Source organism: Canis aureus, chromosome 28, assembly GCF_053574225.1.
Source record: "Canis aureus isolate CA01 chromosome 28, VMU_Caureus_v.1.0, whole genome shotgun sequence".
In the NCBI taxonomy this organism is placed as follows: domain Eukaryota; kingdom Metazoa; phylum Chordata; class Mammalia; order Carnivora; family Canidae; genus Canis; species Canis aureus.
The window spans coordinates 25,124,956-25,140,567 of record NC_135638.1 but is presented as its reverse complement, the minus strand read 5'-3'; the positions used below and the strand labels follow the sequence as shown (position 1 = coordinate 25,140,567).

Here is a 15,612-nt window from a genome sequence, read left to right as displayed (position 1 = left end):
CCTGGTTTTGTAACCAAAGGTATAATGTACCTTCCAGAGTGAACTGATACTCCTCAATTTACATTGTGTACTATAGGATTTGCATGGCAAAAAGGTAAAGGCAGGAGCAGGTCAAATATTAAGCTTAGAAATAAAGGAACTGGGAGCGCCTGGGTGGTTCCATCAGTTAAGGAACTAACTCTTGGTTTCACCTTAAATTATGATCTCAGGGCCATGAGATTGAGCCCTGTGTCGGGCTCTGTGCTTAGTGTGGAGTCAGCTTGGGATGCTCTCTCCCTCTGCCTCTCCCCCCTGCTTGCTCTCTCTCTAAAATAAATTTAAATAAATAAATAAATAAATAAATAAATGTATGTATGTATGTATGTATGTATGTATGTATGTAATCATAGTAACAGTAATAGCTACCAACAATCACAAAGTGGGTGCTCAGTGTTTTATAATATATATCCACTCACTTAGTAATCACAAATACCCTGTGAAGTAGGAACTAGTATACTTCTAATTTTATAAACATAGAAACTGAGGCATAAAGATATTTAATAACTTCCTTAAAGTCACAGAACTAGTAAGTGCTACAGCCAAGATTCAAATCAGGATGGATATACTCCACCCTCTTTACTACTCTGATACACTGCCTCACACTTACCTGAAAACATAAACATAACAAAACATAAACATTTAAAGTATATTGTTTTTTTCCTACAATGTCTACTATATCCATGCTGTGAGTATATCATGATTTTTTTAACCTCACTGCCCTTGAATGTCTGTCCATGTATCCTGGCAATGAGTAACAAATATAAGACAGGAAAAATAGCCTAAAAACCAACAACATGATGACTCAGAATCTGATCTGCTAAAGGAATATTTTAAGTTTTCCTCTATTGTTCTTGTCAGTACAACAAAATAATTCAAAGACCTAGCTGCGAATACCATGGGGGTCGGGGAGGGAATAGAATAATAAGACCCCATTTAATCCAGTGGTTAGACTGGATCCAGAAATTAAAAATATAAAAAGCCTACAACTTCTTGCATAAACAAAAATGAAAATAGCTAGGTACACATTATAAATGTCATTAGGTGATTTCTCAAACCATATATATTCTCATAGGCAATGGCTATAAAAAAAAAAAAATACCATGGAGGTAAAACTAAATAGTATACAGGAGAAACAGCAAGAAAAGGAAGAAGGAAAAAATTTTCTTTAAACTGAGAAGGAAGTTAATGACAAAGAGTAGTGGCAGAGATGGAGATTATATGCAACTACATGGGAAAGAAGCAACAAATTGAAGGCCCTGAAATCATGGAGAATAAGGACAAAGAAATACCAGTAGCAGACAAGTTTATAGACTCAGGGTGACAGAATTTATTTCAGGAGCATACATCCTGCAAAAAGGCATTCAAGTAGCCTCTGAGGGGTCACTTTATTTCTAGTCATGCTCCACTACAGATAAACCACATGGTAGAGCAAAGCAGTCTGTGGAGGCATGTAAAGTTAAGCCTTCAGAAACTAAGGCAATAGAACAGGGCTATATTTCATAAAATCAGTCTATGAAATGGATTCTGCATTCCCTGTACAAAAAGCAAAGGACAGAAGCACGAGAATCCTGTGTGTTATTATTAAAAGATATATCCTTAAAAGCATGAACCGGAAAACAAAATGATAGATTACTGTTCCAGCCACAAAATGAAAGCAAAGCAGCAATACCCATCCCTCCCAAAAAAAGTTGACAAAACCTGACGATTCTGGACCTCAATAAACTTTAAACTGTATGCAATGCAAAGGCAAACTACATGTAAAAAGTTTCCACAGTGAAAATATGAGGTAACACTGGTTTTTTAGACCTACTTGGAGGGTATTTATGATCAAACACAACTGGGGATGTGCTACATGTATTTTCTGATAGGTGATGGAATGTTCCAAAGTGTGAGATAGGCCAATATAAAGCTAGATCTGTGTGCTTAAAATTAATAAAAACAAAAACTATGGTACTTTTTTTTATTTTTTAAACTTTTAGCAGTAAGTCATTCCTGGATAAAATCTATTCCTGCACAAAATAACTTTTAATTGAATCATGTTTTTTCTCTTAAGAAACAGAAGCTATAAATAATTAAGCAAAAAGAATTACTATGATTTTTCATGTTTATTTTCTATACTTGTCATAACAGATTATTCAGAACAAACCTAAGGACAAGAAAATGATTTTTTTGCAGGACAGGTATAGAACTTTCCAGGATGATGCCTAAGACTACGTGCACCACTGACTTGAATTACCCAGGTTATCTAACTGACTTAGCTTATGAATTAGAGTCAGAATATTACATAAAAAAATATACTCAGATACTGAGAAAGAAATTTAATGAGAAAGTAAAATGCATCACACAAGAGTATCTTATAGTAAATCAAAGATATAACTTTTAATGCTTTTACTATAAGCTAAAATTTAAATGTTGAGGTTTTATATCAAATTGGATATTGGATTTATGACTGTAGAAGTTATCTGGTGATGGCAAATTTGAGACAACAAAGTACTAACAATTTGTTTCAGACTTCTCTAAAATATCTTAAATTCTTAAAATGGAGAGGCATATCATTTATTCAAATGAATTCTATGTCTCCCTGCAACAAAAAGTGGATGGATAGATAAATCAGAATTGGGTATGGTCATACAAAATAAACTATGGAAATAAATAGTAGGTAAAATGTTAACTCTTGCCTGAAGAGATTCTCATTATGATAGTTAAGAGGATTTTTTGCAAGGCAAGAAAATCATTTGGAAACAAGCTACCCTGTCAGAAGAGCAGATTATTACACTCCTCTCCAGTTGTACATGCAAGCAGAGTGGTGGAGAGGCTAAGCGTATACACTCAAGAGATAGATATGCTGCCTGAGTGTATGTCCTGACATCACTCCTCCTAATTCTCTGTGGGTGAAACAGTTATTGCAACAATAATCAGGTCAAAATTAGTTGTGGGGATAATCAAGTTATTTAGGCCCCCTCTGTCTCAGTTTCTTCATTTGTAAATTAAAGACGATAATAATACTCATTTCATGAAGTTACTGGAAGTATTAAATGAAGTAATACATGAAAAGCACTTTGAAAAGTGCCAAGCACATGGTAAGCCTTCAAGTTATATAGTGGGTATAAAAGGATATGCAATCTTTCTTCAGCCTTCACAAGGAAAAGGCAAATGACCTCCTTCCCTCACAAAAAAAAAAAAAAAAAAAAAAAAAAGGTCAGCACGTGGAGATTAAGAGTTCTTTTCAAGGAAAAAGTTGCAGGGAATATTTCCATGGTGACCAGCCACTGAATACTCTTGTTCAGTCTGTACTTAGAGCATTAAGTTTTATCTGAAATAATTCTGGATTAGCAGAAGTCTCCAAGCACCAAGAAAAAAATGCATATATTTCTGAAAGTTTCATCAGAAGTAATAAATACATTTAAATGTCAGTGTTGTAAAATGTTAACTTTCAAATATATGGGCATTCATCCAGAAAAAGCTAATCTCAAAGGAATACTTAGTATGGGCTTACTTTTAGAAAACAAACTAAATATGATAATGTATATAATATACAAATTCCAAAGTCCTTTCCAAAGAAGCTTACTATAAGAATTGCCAGCAAATCCTTCATTTACCCATAATGCAGTCTTATATCAAATAGGACTTGAAAGATTACATTCCATTTTCATATAGGGATAATAAGAGCAATTAGCTTTCCTTTTTTTTTTTTTTTTTTTTTTTTAATTTTTATTTATTTATGATAGTTACAGAGAGAGAGAGAGGCAGAGACACAGGCAGAGGGAGAAGCAGGCTCCATGCACCGGGAGCCCGATGTGGGATTCGATCCCGGGTCTCCAGGATCGCGCCCTGGGCCAAAGGCAGGCGCCAAACCGCTGCGCCACCCAGGGATCCCGCAATTAGCTTTCTATAAAGGAAATAAAATGTGTTCTTTTTCATCAAGATTACCATTTTCTTAATGTTCACTAATATCTATTTTAAGTTAAATTTTCATACTGTTTATCTCCTTCCTATATTTCATGATCTAAAGAGCAAAATTATAGGTACTTCATCACCTAAATCACCATATATCACAATACAGTCTTAGGTAACTTTAGGAAAGTTATTTTGGCAATGATTTTTCTTTCTTTCCTTTTTTTTTTTTTACCACTACTGAGCAAAATGTATCTAAATGCTACAGAATTAAACCAATGGTCATTTGAAAAGGGAATAAAATAAATACCTTACCTATCTACAGCAACAACAACACTTTGAGAACTGGTTTCTCCGATGGATTCCTGAATACTTGCTATCTGCTTCCAGTCCACATTTCCTCCAACTACCACACATAAAAGAGAGTCATTTCAGTCTGAAAATATTCAGTGGAAGAATACACTTACATTTCTAAAACATACTTCCAAAATCAGTTATTTTCCTAATGAGAGAAAGCAAGCTTTTGGTAAATAATTGTTTTTAGCATCAGTGACCTATATCAAGGCCAAATGTGCTTAATTAGCTATACTAAGTGGCATATAGACATGAATGGTTATAAAGACAAATTGGGCTCAGAGATCAACAAATTAGGGGCATTGGGAATTCAGATCACAAAATTAACGACAGTAGGCATAATTTCACTTAATGTTTAAGAAACAGCACTAACTGTAGTTCCAATGCTACCTTCCTTAGGATGATTCTCAATTCCATTAGATCTCCCTGTCATTTAATCTCTAGTCCTCTATTTACAAACACTTACTGGAAATTTTACCTGAATTTTCTAATATTTTCTCATTCAAAGGAACCATTTCTCTTTCCCTCAAAAACTGGTTCCCTATGCCAGACAGCAAAAACAGTTTTCCCAGTTTTCAAACTCTTAATCTTCCAATTAACCCCCACCAGTCATTAAATCTTTCTTTTGACCTGTTTCAGTATCACTCCTTCATTCTCATTCCTACTTAGGTTAGAGTCTTATAATTTCAGGGCCAGATTTACGGACAGTTTCCTGACTGTTTTCCCTGCTACTAAATTTTCCCTTCTTCAATCTCTCTTTTCAGTCTCCTGTCAGGTTAATTTTTCTATATCATCACATTCATTTTGCTTACTATTACTTTCAGGATAAAGCATAAAGTTTTTAAGCCTAGCATTTAAGGCAGTACCCTGCAACATTCTAGCCATTATGTCTGTTCAGTCTATCCCTCAATTATCTAAAACCCAATTTGAGTTCTCAAGAAGGATTCCTCCCATTGTTCCTCTGAACTAAGCATTTGTTTAAATAACAGTCAAATCAGGATTTCTTCCATATAGTTTCTCATAAATTACTATAGGTGTGTTGATGTTGCCTTCTCAGCACAAAAAGCTCCCTAAGGCAAGGAACCAAGTCATACACATTTTTTGTTGTTATTAATCGACCTCACTCAATATTAAGTCTAAAGCAGATGTTAACAAATATTTGTTGACTAAACTGATCAGACACTCACTAAATGCCTTTACATATGCAGCCACAATAGATGATATTATTTAAAGCAGCTGAATTTAAATTCTCTTCCAGGAACTAAACAATGTGAAAAAGATGTGATTGTTGACTGCAGAGTTTATAATTTATGAGGAGAGACAGACTGAGACAGACTTACAACCAACTTTAGTAAAACGTAGTAATTACTTCATCACTAAGATAAAACTAATGACATATAATAAAAGTTTTGTTAAATACAACTAATTCTGGTAGGCAAGAGAGAATAGGATTGTTAGCTTATGGAAGGGTTTCATATATGATGACATATTAATTCAAGTTGGACCTAGAAGGATGATCATGTAGAAAAGGAGGCAAAAGGAAAATTTACGTAGAAGGAGCAGCATATGTAAACTAACAGAAGGATGAAAGCAAACACGTTTTAACACACTTGGTTATAGCCATAATGGAGGATCTGGCTGGGGATGAGAGAGAAGGGAGTGAATAGTAGTAAGGAGATGAAGCTGGAAAGACGGGCTAAAATTAAAATGTGAAGAACCTTGACTGTTATGTTTAATGTATTGCTTTTGAAAACAGAACAATACAGGGCACCTGTATTGTGGCTCAGTCAGTTAAGTGACAGACTCCTGATTTCAGCTCAGTTTATGATCTTGGTCCTGGGGTATACCCTAGGGGAGTATACTGCCTGATGGGGAGTCTGCTCCTCTCCCTCTGTCCCTCAGCCCCCCCCTTGCTTTATTTCCCTCTCAAATAAATAATCTTTTAAAAAAGATTATAAACAGGGAACAACAGACCTTTTAGAAGACCGATATGATGCAACCTATTTTCTAAAAAGTTATTCTGGTAATATCTGTAAAACACAGTGAAATAGGAAGAGATACAAGAGCTAGAAAGACAAATTAAAAGAGTCTATTTAATACAAGTGAACAAGGATGAAAGCCTAAAATAAGCGACAGAGAATGGGGGTACCTAGGGAAATAGGGTCAAGCAACACTTGACTTGAAGCACATTAGCACACTACAGGAATTTAACGAAGAAAAATATATGAGAAAAAGTAATGCCCATCACCACAAAAGTCCCTTTGCATATTATCTGAATGTCTTTCCAAGAAAGCTTTTATTTTTATATTTAAGAGCTTTTATTATACTTGAATAATCTGTAATCATTAATAAATATATTTAGAAGAATCAAAAAAATATATAAAATGTTTAGCAATCCAAAGAACCTAATTTAAAAGCACATGAAATCTTTCAAAATTCTGTATAACACTGGAACATGATAGGCTAATAGTTTCAGCTTTACCAAATTACTCAAAACCACAAATATTCAGATAAAGAACAAAGAGGTAGGTGTGAATATTCACTTAAGATTTATATGACAAAACCAATGAATTTATTTATTTATTTATTTTTAAGATTTTTATTTATTTATTCATGAGAGACACACAGAGAGAGGCGGAGACATAGGCAGAGAGAGAAGCAGGCTCCTTGCAGGGAGCCTGATGTGGGACTCGATCCCTAGATTCAGATCATGGCCTGAGCCGAAGGCAGACGCTCAAATGCTGAGCCACTCAGGTGTCCCCAAACCACTGAATTTTTAAACTTTGATATACACCTTAAAAGAATAGTATGCATATAATTCTAATAATCATATGCTATGTATTCTTAATAACTAAAAGTTTCATGTTTCCAAAAAGTAGAAATACAGACTTGTATCATATCAGTCAGAATGTCCAATAAACCTCCAGTCAGCCCTATTAATGTGGTTACATGGACTACCTGGAGATGGATGTTGTCAATAAAGGAGGATATTATTTTTAAAAACCATATATATATATATATGTAGGTATACACACACACACACACACACATACACACACACAGAGATTACATCTCCTCCAACGTCTGGACTACATATTCTTCTAGCTTGAATTCTGACTACAGCATCCTGCTGAAGAAAAACTCTGTTGCCTGAGTAAGTGACAGGGCACAGATGGACAGAGGTGGACACTGGGCTACACTGGGCTAGCCGATAACCAATGAAATGGCCTAAAGGTAATACTCTGCCCAACAGGGGCCAAATCAACAGAATGAATCCCTCTAGGTTATAGACTCAAAAATGAGAGACCTAATCAATTAGGAATGAATGGAGAATGGAGCAGGTGAGAAAGGGAAGTAGATGACATGAGATGAAATCTAGATAAAGTATGATAGACAGATGAAGAATATGGCTGCTTGCTTGAGTGGCTTGGAAGTCTGAATTTTGTATTTCATTTCCAGTTCCAGAAAGTGTTTATTTTTACGTAAATTCCCTTTTCCTGAAGTGAGAAGGTAGGTTATCTCATCCCTAACAACTTAAGTAGCTCAACAGTAATGATCAAATTAATTTTAATTTACTTTCTAGTATACTAGGAAGCAATATCAGCAAGTATCATTATTTCTCTTTGACTAAAACTTTTAGAAGATAAAATACTCCACTGGTATTTTATTTTTAGTGTAACCTACTTTTATTGCTTGCCAAAATTAAGCCCTGGCAATTTGCACCTGTTATTATTTTAGCATTCCTATACTCCCAAGCCCTTTTCAAAAAACAAATTAAAAAAAGCCTTTCAAAAGTTACTGAATCAAGGCACATTCATTTCACTTGTTGGTAAATACTTTTCAACTGTATATCACACTTCCAGGTTATGTAAGTCACCATGAAGGTGCTCACCAGTTCTAAAACCTGCTGGGTAACCAAGTTATTAGGTCTGTACCTTCACCTCCCAGAACCAGAGCATCTAAGATACAGCTGGGGTAAGAACTCCACTGCTGGCTGCCACAGCTGAAATATCACTAGCAAATAACTGTCCCTAGTTTGACTTGAAGGCACAACATGGTCATGGTGTTTCTTCTTTCCCTATGGATCATTTTTCAAACACAAAGTTTTTTTGTATTTCTTATGAATTTTTACTGCGAGGAACAACAGAGAAATCACTAAAAGACAAAAAGACTATATCTAGAAATATAGTACTAAAGTAAAAGAAAAACCTTAAAAGGTAAATATTCTTAGATTTCATTTCAGATATGTGTTTTTTTTTTTTTCTGCTCTTTCCCCCGCTCCTGCTCTCCTTAAATCATGCCTCTAGATTTCTTGGACGGAAGTGGGGTGGGGAAAATGGAGAGAGAACAATCCACAAACCATTAATACACCAGCCACTGTACTAAGTCCATTTTACACATTTTTATTTAATCCTAAGACCTCTATAGGTAGGTACTTCTATTGGTTTGCAGAAGTGGAAACCAAAGCTCAGAAAGTTAAAGTAACTTGTACACAGTAAGGAAGATGTACAAAAGAATTCAAACCCCAAAGACAGTCTAAATACTGCTTCTTCCCTGGTGGTATGCTTTCCATTAGGACTAAAAATGTATTGTCTTTAGTTCTTCTGTAGCCATTCTCACTAATATTTTCCTTTAATCTACTGTGTTAAATCTGCAAGTTCCTGGCCACACCAATCAGACAAACCATGGGAAAGTTTCTATACAAGTGTAAGAATTGGTAAGAACTGCATAGTGCCTTTAGAAAATCTGAATGTGAATGCTTTCTCCAGTTGCCCCAACTATTTGTCATCTTATACAAGTCTTCACTCATTTAAGTTACCTGTTCAGCATTAAAAACAAATCATTTTAAATTGTACCTTTCTCCTACCACCAACTATGAGATTTAGATTAAGGGTAATTTAATTTTGCAAACTAGATCGGGCAAAAATGGTCTAATTCTCTACATGGTCTTCCTGCTTTTCCATAAGGTTAGTTAAAGGGCATTTTATCATGTCCCTCCAATTGTGTTTCACAGCTACAATAAACTTACATATATTGAACAAGTTAATAATCTTTGATAGTTCATAAAAATAATTTAAAAATTTCTCACCTAGCCCCAGACCCACAAATTCATCAGGAGCCTGATCTTTTGTTCCAGTAAGAGATCCTTCTCTGCCTCGTACTGTTCCAGAAATGTATCGAGGTTTCACTCCAGTTCCTATAAGTTGTGCAAGCTCCAACTGACTGATGCACTTCAGAATCTTCATTATTAAAAAAACAACAAAAAAAAATTAAATTCCATGTTAAAAATGTTTACAACAATACTTTAGTGTATGCAGCCAGGATTTAATACAGGCTACATTATACATTATAAAAAGCTAAATAAATGTATCCTGAATGTACTAAGTTAATTTTTCTCCAAACACTTAAGCATGTCAGTGGTAGAATATTTAGCATTAAATCATTTTATAAACCAAATTACAGAGTTGTAAATAAAGAGCTTATACCTCATGCCATGAATTTCCTAAATAATTTCCATCTGTATGAGCCACTGTGATAAGTGTTTTTATTGTGTCAATGTTCTTTTGTTTCATTTCAGTAATACCAGAACTCACTGTAAGTAAGGTAAATCTTGCTAGTGCCTGGACATACGCATCTCTTTCCAGCTATAAAAAAGAGAAAAGTACACTTACATTGTTATAAACACAATAGAGTGATCTCTAATTCCCTAACAAACTTTTTACTTGTTAAGTAAGTTTTTAACTGACAAATTACATACCTCAAACTAGAGTGTTTTTATTTATTTTAAGATTATAAACGAAGTTGAAAAGGATGAATTTCTAAAATTTAAGGCAATGGAGATGTCAAATCAAGATGAGATTTTAGTGACAACAAATGAACTCATATAATAAAAAACATTTCTGGAGTGCTTATGTTTCAAGTACTGTGTAGACCAGCAGAAACCTGATTTGTAAATTTGTTCATTTTTTTCTCTACAGCTAGGCTGTGCTTTTTAAGCCATAACATTCATAAACAAATGTGAAATGGGTTTTTCTTTTTAAAGCAAGCTTTTGCTAAAATTTATTATCAAAATATTTAAGTTACTAGAAGGGCTTTGTCTTCATGAAAAGTAAGTACTAGATACTTAGTTCTCTTCAAGATGACTTTCCCTAGGTTTAAGTGAAGTTATAAAGTAATCTATATAAGCACATAAGTAGGAAAAAATATGATCCAGTAAGTATGAACATGCAACATATTTAAGTAAGATATTCAAATTAACATAGAAATTCAGAGTCTTAGAAACTCTGGATATAGCTAATATTTTATAGAGAAAAAAATTGCAAACCAAATTATTATGATGAATTCCAGATGCATCAATATAGAGCTACCCCTTCTGTCACAGCTTCAGGAAATTTAAACATTAGATTCATTTAAATTCCATTATAAACTTGAGATTAGGTTTTTAGTAAGTCAAACACAAAAAATATTTTTAATTATAGTAATGACCTAAGTAATTTACGTTTTCCAGACTCGCTACAAAGGCAAAATTCTTTGTTACCTGAATGCTGAAAATGCATGCAATTCTGATTGCACATCTTATACCTTCCAGGCAAAGAGAGGCTACTTCAGTATCATCACAATCTTGCAGGCCCACACTAAATGCAGCCAGAAAAGGTGTCCAAGCCAACTAGAAAAATTAAAAATTTAAACTATATAGTGAACATCAAGTGATATTTAATTTTATGATAGCAATATATTAATATTTATCAAAAGCTTCAGATAATAAATGATTTGAGGAAGTTCTTAAAGAAAAGCAATGAGTTTTTCTGGGGAAAAATTACATAATGTTGCCTGGGCTTAAATAAGTGGGACAGCAAAACTACAAATTCCGTAGAGGACATGAAGTATATTTTGAGCACAGCATCTATAAATTATTAACGTCAATAAGAAATGGGAACTGTTGATATTAGTCTTACCCCTAGTTTCAGATCTCATTTCTCTCTGTAAGCTTTGTCCCTTGCAGTATTTCACACTTTATTTCTAAGAAAATTCTTTTAGTCATTTTCTACTTGCAATAATCACATTATTCTTTTTCTTTACACTTGTTCCCTGGACACCATTTAGCCTTACATTTTTTTATAGTCAAATATTTTACATTGAAACATATCTCTGGTTTCTAGTTGGCCAATACTTAAAAATACAGTTCGATAAAATATTTCTTTGTTACAAGCTGCAAAAACCAACAAATACTAAATTTACCAGTAGGCAGCAGTGAATACCTAGTAAAGTTAAACAAAAAGGGCTACTCTTGGACTACTGAAAATTTTAACATCAAAACATGTGCGTACATTGTTGTGTGCCTGTGTGACTTTGAATTGACTAATGCGAGTATTTGTTGCTTTTAATTAAGTTCTAATGAAGCAAAACTCTGTACCTAGATAACTACAGAGATGAAAAAGATTTATACCTGTGTGCTGTAAAAATGACACCTGGAATTTTAAAAAGATCTAAAAAGCTTTTAAGATTATTAGAAAAACATTACCCAAAGGATTACCCAAAGTTTTGTTTGTAACATCAGAAAGTTTAGAAGTTAAAGTATATAATTTCTAAACGAAGGAACATAAGCCACAGTACCTAATTTCTAGTCCTAGGTTTGCTGCTTATTTAATCTCTCTGAACCTCATTTTCTTCCTCCTTAAAACATGGACTGCCACTATAGACAGATGCTTTGGGAAGCATATGAAGTGGAGTACTTTTAAAATATGAAGTACCACATGGAAGTAATAAATCACATGTTCTATTGTAAGTAAAGAAACAATACAACTATTCAAAAACCTGTGCAATATTTTATACAAGACTAAGTATAAATGGTTCTTAAGCCAGTGAAAAATATGTTTAACTCCATTAGGAATTAAAAGACAATGATTTTTCCTATCAAACTATACCTAAATAATATCCAGGGGTCAGTGAAATTATCTGTTCATAAATGTATAATGTAAAATACAATTTAGCAATATTTAAAAAGATTCTTAATAATATTTGTATACCTTAATATTATATCACATCCTAGAAATCTCTCATTCTGCTAGTCAATGCTTGTTTATTGAGCACTTACTACAAAGCCAAGAATGAATGGTGCTAGACATTGGGAAAAAATGAACAGAGCAGACACAGTCCCTTGCCTCATGGAACTTAAAGTCTAGTAAAGAGACAGACATTAAATTTTAAAATAAGTAAATGTATAAACACAAACTGTTATAAATACAATGAAGGATAAGCATAGCACATTATGAAAAGGGACCAAAGATGGATGGTGGGGGTAGGGCAGAACTGTCTGAGAAGGTAACATTTAAGGTGAAAACTATTTGGGCAAAGAAGCAAAGAGCATTCTAGACAAAAGACACAGCTTATAAGAATACTCTGAAGAGAAAATAATTTAGGACATTCTAGAAACTGAATTGCTAGCGTGTGACTACAGTAAAGTTAGAAGAAACCTAGCAATGAGGCTGGAAAGGCAGGTGGAGCCAGATCATGCAACATCATGTAGATGTTGCAGGTGTGTTAGTTTAGGAAGAAGGCAACATTTCATTTTGTATTTTAAAATGATCAGTCTAGCTTCTGTAAATGGATAAGAGGAGCACAAAAATAGACCTACAGATACCAGTTGGGACACTATAATAATAAGGATGAGAAATGAGGATGTGTGGAGAGGCTAATGGAAGTAGAAACCGTGATAAGAGGAGAGATTCTTAATTCTAGCTTAGAAGATGTTTAAGTAAACTAGATCTAGAGAATAATCAAAAATATTTATGAAGAATTTAATGATACAAGAAAATACTTATATAATAAATACCAAGATACAAAATTCTACGTATAGTACAGTCACAATTATTCAATTAAGACTTAAAAAGTAGTATATAATATAAACATTAACAGAAGTTTTTTCTGAGTGATAGAATTATGATTGGCTCCCTCTTCTGTTTTTGTTTTTTTTAAAGATTTTATGTATTTGACAGAGAGAGAGAGGAGGGAGTGTGAGGTAGAGGGAGAAGCAGATTCCACTGAGCAGGGAGCCTAATGCGAGCTTGATCCCAGGACCCAGGGATCATGACTGAGCTGAAGTCAAACGCTTAAACGATTGAGCCACCCAGGAGAACCCCTTCTTCTGTTTTTTTTTTTTTTTTCATTCTCTACCTCCTCCAACCAAAAACATTTGAGAAGAAAATCAAGAGTGTAAGTATTCAAAATAAACCAAAAAGCTGCTTTATAAAATGTTTTGTAATAGAGAAAGTGTTTCTTGTATTTTTATATCACTTTATTATTTCAAAGATAAGGCTGGTTCTACTCCTCCCCTACACCTCTCTCCCTCATCCTACAATTCTTCCACTTTTAGAAATAATGTTACCCCTCACAGACATTAGACGTAGAACTATAAAAATTTAGAGCTAAAAGAAAACAGGTATGTTGTAGTCATCTTTTACTGCCCATGCATAGGTGTACTTAATATATGAATGAAAACTCTAATTACAATCTTTAGCCTCCATAGACCATCTTACCACACTGTCTCACAAACTGGAATGTACTTTACTCCTTTTCCCTTTTCACACTTGACCAGACTCTCCTCTATTTCCCTGTAATTCTGATCAATTCACTGCTTACTTACTCTCAAATTTTTGAGAAAGGATAGGAAAAAAGAACAGGAGCAACGAAGGAACAAGCAATCAAATTTTAAAGAACCAGTAAATAGCATTCTTACTAGATGAACCTATAAACATAAACACTGCTTGCTTTTTTGGTTCTTTGCTCTCCTCTCTGGGTACCAGGTATATTCAGAACCCTCATGTGAGTTCCTAGGCCAGAAGTTCAAGATCACTTTGAAATTTGAGGTAACTCCAAAGGTTTGAACAGAACTCATGTGGAGAAAACCAGGCCAAGAATTAATGATCATTCTCTGAAATCTTTCCATCCTTTTCTTAAGATTATATACTTATCGCCAATATGTATAAGTTTTCACATTCTCTTAAAGAAAACATTTATATCTGCTATATTCTAAATAACATTGCTTTTGCTTACAGGTCTATATTAATGGGCTGTAATCACTGTATTTCCTTAACCTAAAAACATGCTGAAGAAAATTATATATAAACGTATACCATAACCAAAAGTTATCAGGAATTCTTACCTTAAACATGGGTCTCACATGCTCCAAATGTGTTGCACTTGTAAAAGGTGCCTGAACATGGCTCACAGCCTCCATGAGAGCTTTTGCTGTCTTGGCCATTTGTTCCATTTCTAAGTTATAGAGAAGCCTTCTTTGTTTTTCACTGGCTACATCTGAAATAACAAACACTATCAGTATTTAAAATATAAAGCATGTTAAGTGCTTTTTTACTATAAAATAAATACCATCAATTAATACTAATTAGATATTGTCTTAAAAAGTCAGACACAAAAGATCACACAAGGTATGACTCCATTTATATAAAATATCCAGAGTAGGTAAATCCATTAAAAGAGCAGACTGGTGTTAGCCAGAGGCTGCGAAGAGGGAGGGAATGTTAGATTTAATGGTACAAGGTTTTATTTTGGGTGATGAAAATGTTTTGGAACTACAAAGGTGGTGGTTGCACAACAATGTGAATGTACTAAATACTACTCAACTGTTCAAAATGTTTAATTTTATGTTATATGAATTATACCTCAAAAATGGGAGAAAAAAATCCTGAACTAAGGGATAAGTGGAAAACCTATAAGAAGGGAAGAGAGTGGGTATAAATCTGCCACAGTGAAACTACTAGGGAAACAACCCAAACATGGGATAGGAGAATAGGGAGAGAAAGATAAAAGGCAAGGGCATCCTTGGATGACACAGGCTTGAATGACAATTTCTGAGTTAAAAAGAAAAGAGTGGCCCTAACATTCCAGAATGAAATTAGTATTTCAGTACACCCACATCCTTTCCATATCCTGCTTCTCATTTTTTTTTAAAGATTTTATTTATTTATTCATAGAGACAGAGACAGAGACAAAGAGAGAGAGAGAGGCAGAGACACAGGCAGAGGGAGAAGCAGGCTCCATGCAGGGAGCCTGACGTGGGACTCGATCCCAGGTCTCCAGGATCATGCCCTGGACTGAAAGGCGGCACTAAATCGCTGAGTCACCCAGGCTGCCCGCTGCTTCTCATTGATACTCTACCATCATGTATAAAATAGGCCGGAGAAAGAAGGATAGAAGACGTTTTATTACAGGTTTGAAGAAGAAAACTGAACCAGAGAATTGGCATCTCCTTCGGTGTGAAGTCTTGAGCAGCATATTTAACAATATTATTAGGAGAAGAGATAAAAA

The 15,612-nt window shown here is 34.2% G+C and overlaps 2 protein-coding genes across 9 annotated transcripts in view; one reads left to right on the top strand and one right to left on the bottom strand.

The window, feature by feature from the left end:
- Nucleotides 1-15,612, bottom strand: part of ARFGEF1 (ARF guanine nucleotide exchange factor 1) — a 140,622-nt gene that overhangs the window by 28,665 nt on the left and 96,345 nt on the right. For all 5 annotated transcript variants that reach the window (XM_077876676.1, XM_077876677.1, XM_077876678.1 and 2 more), the window contains 5 exons: nucleotides 14,450-14,601; nucleotides 10,826-10,954; nucleotides 9,774-9,932; nucleotides 9,377-9,527; nucleotides 4,249-4,339 (listed from right to left, as the gene is read on the bottom strand). In XM_077876676.1, the coding sequence (XP_077732802.1) occupies nucleotides 4,249-4,339; nucleotides 9,377-9,527; nucleotides 9,774-9,932; nucleotides 10,826-10,954; nucleotides 14,450-14,601 (682 nt within the window). The remainder of the gene's footprint in view (nucleotides 1-4,248; nucleotides 4,340-9,376; nucleotides 9,528-9,773; nucleotides 9,933-10,825; nucleotides 10,955-14,449; nucleotides 14,602-15,612) is intronic.
- The window catches only part of CSPP1 (centrosome and spindle pole associated protein 1), a 183,702-nt gene that overhangs the window by 161,609 nt on the left and 6,481 nt on the right, over nucleotides 1-15,612 (top strand). The gene's annotated exons all lie outside the window — the stretch shown is intronic.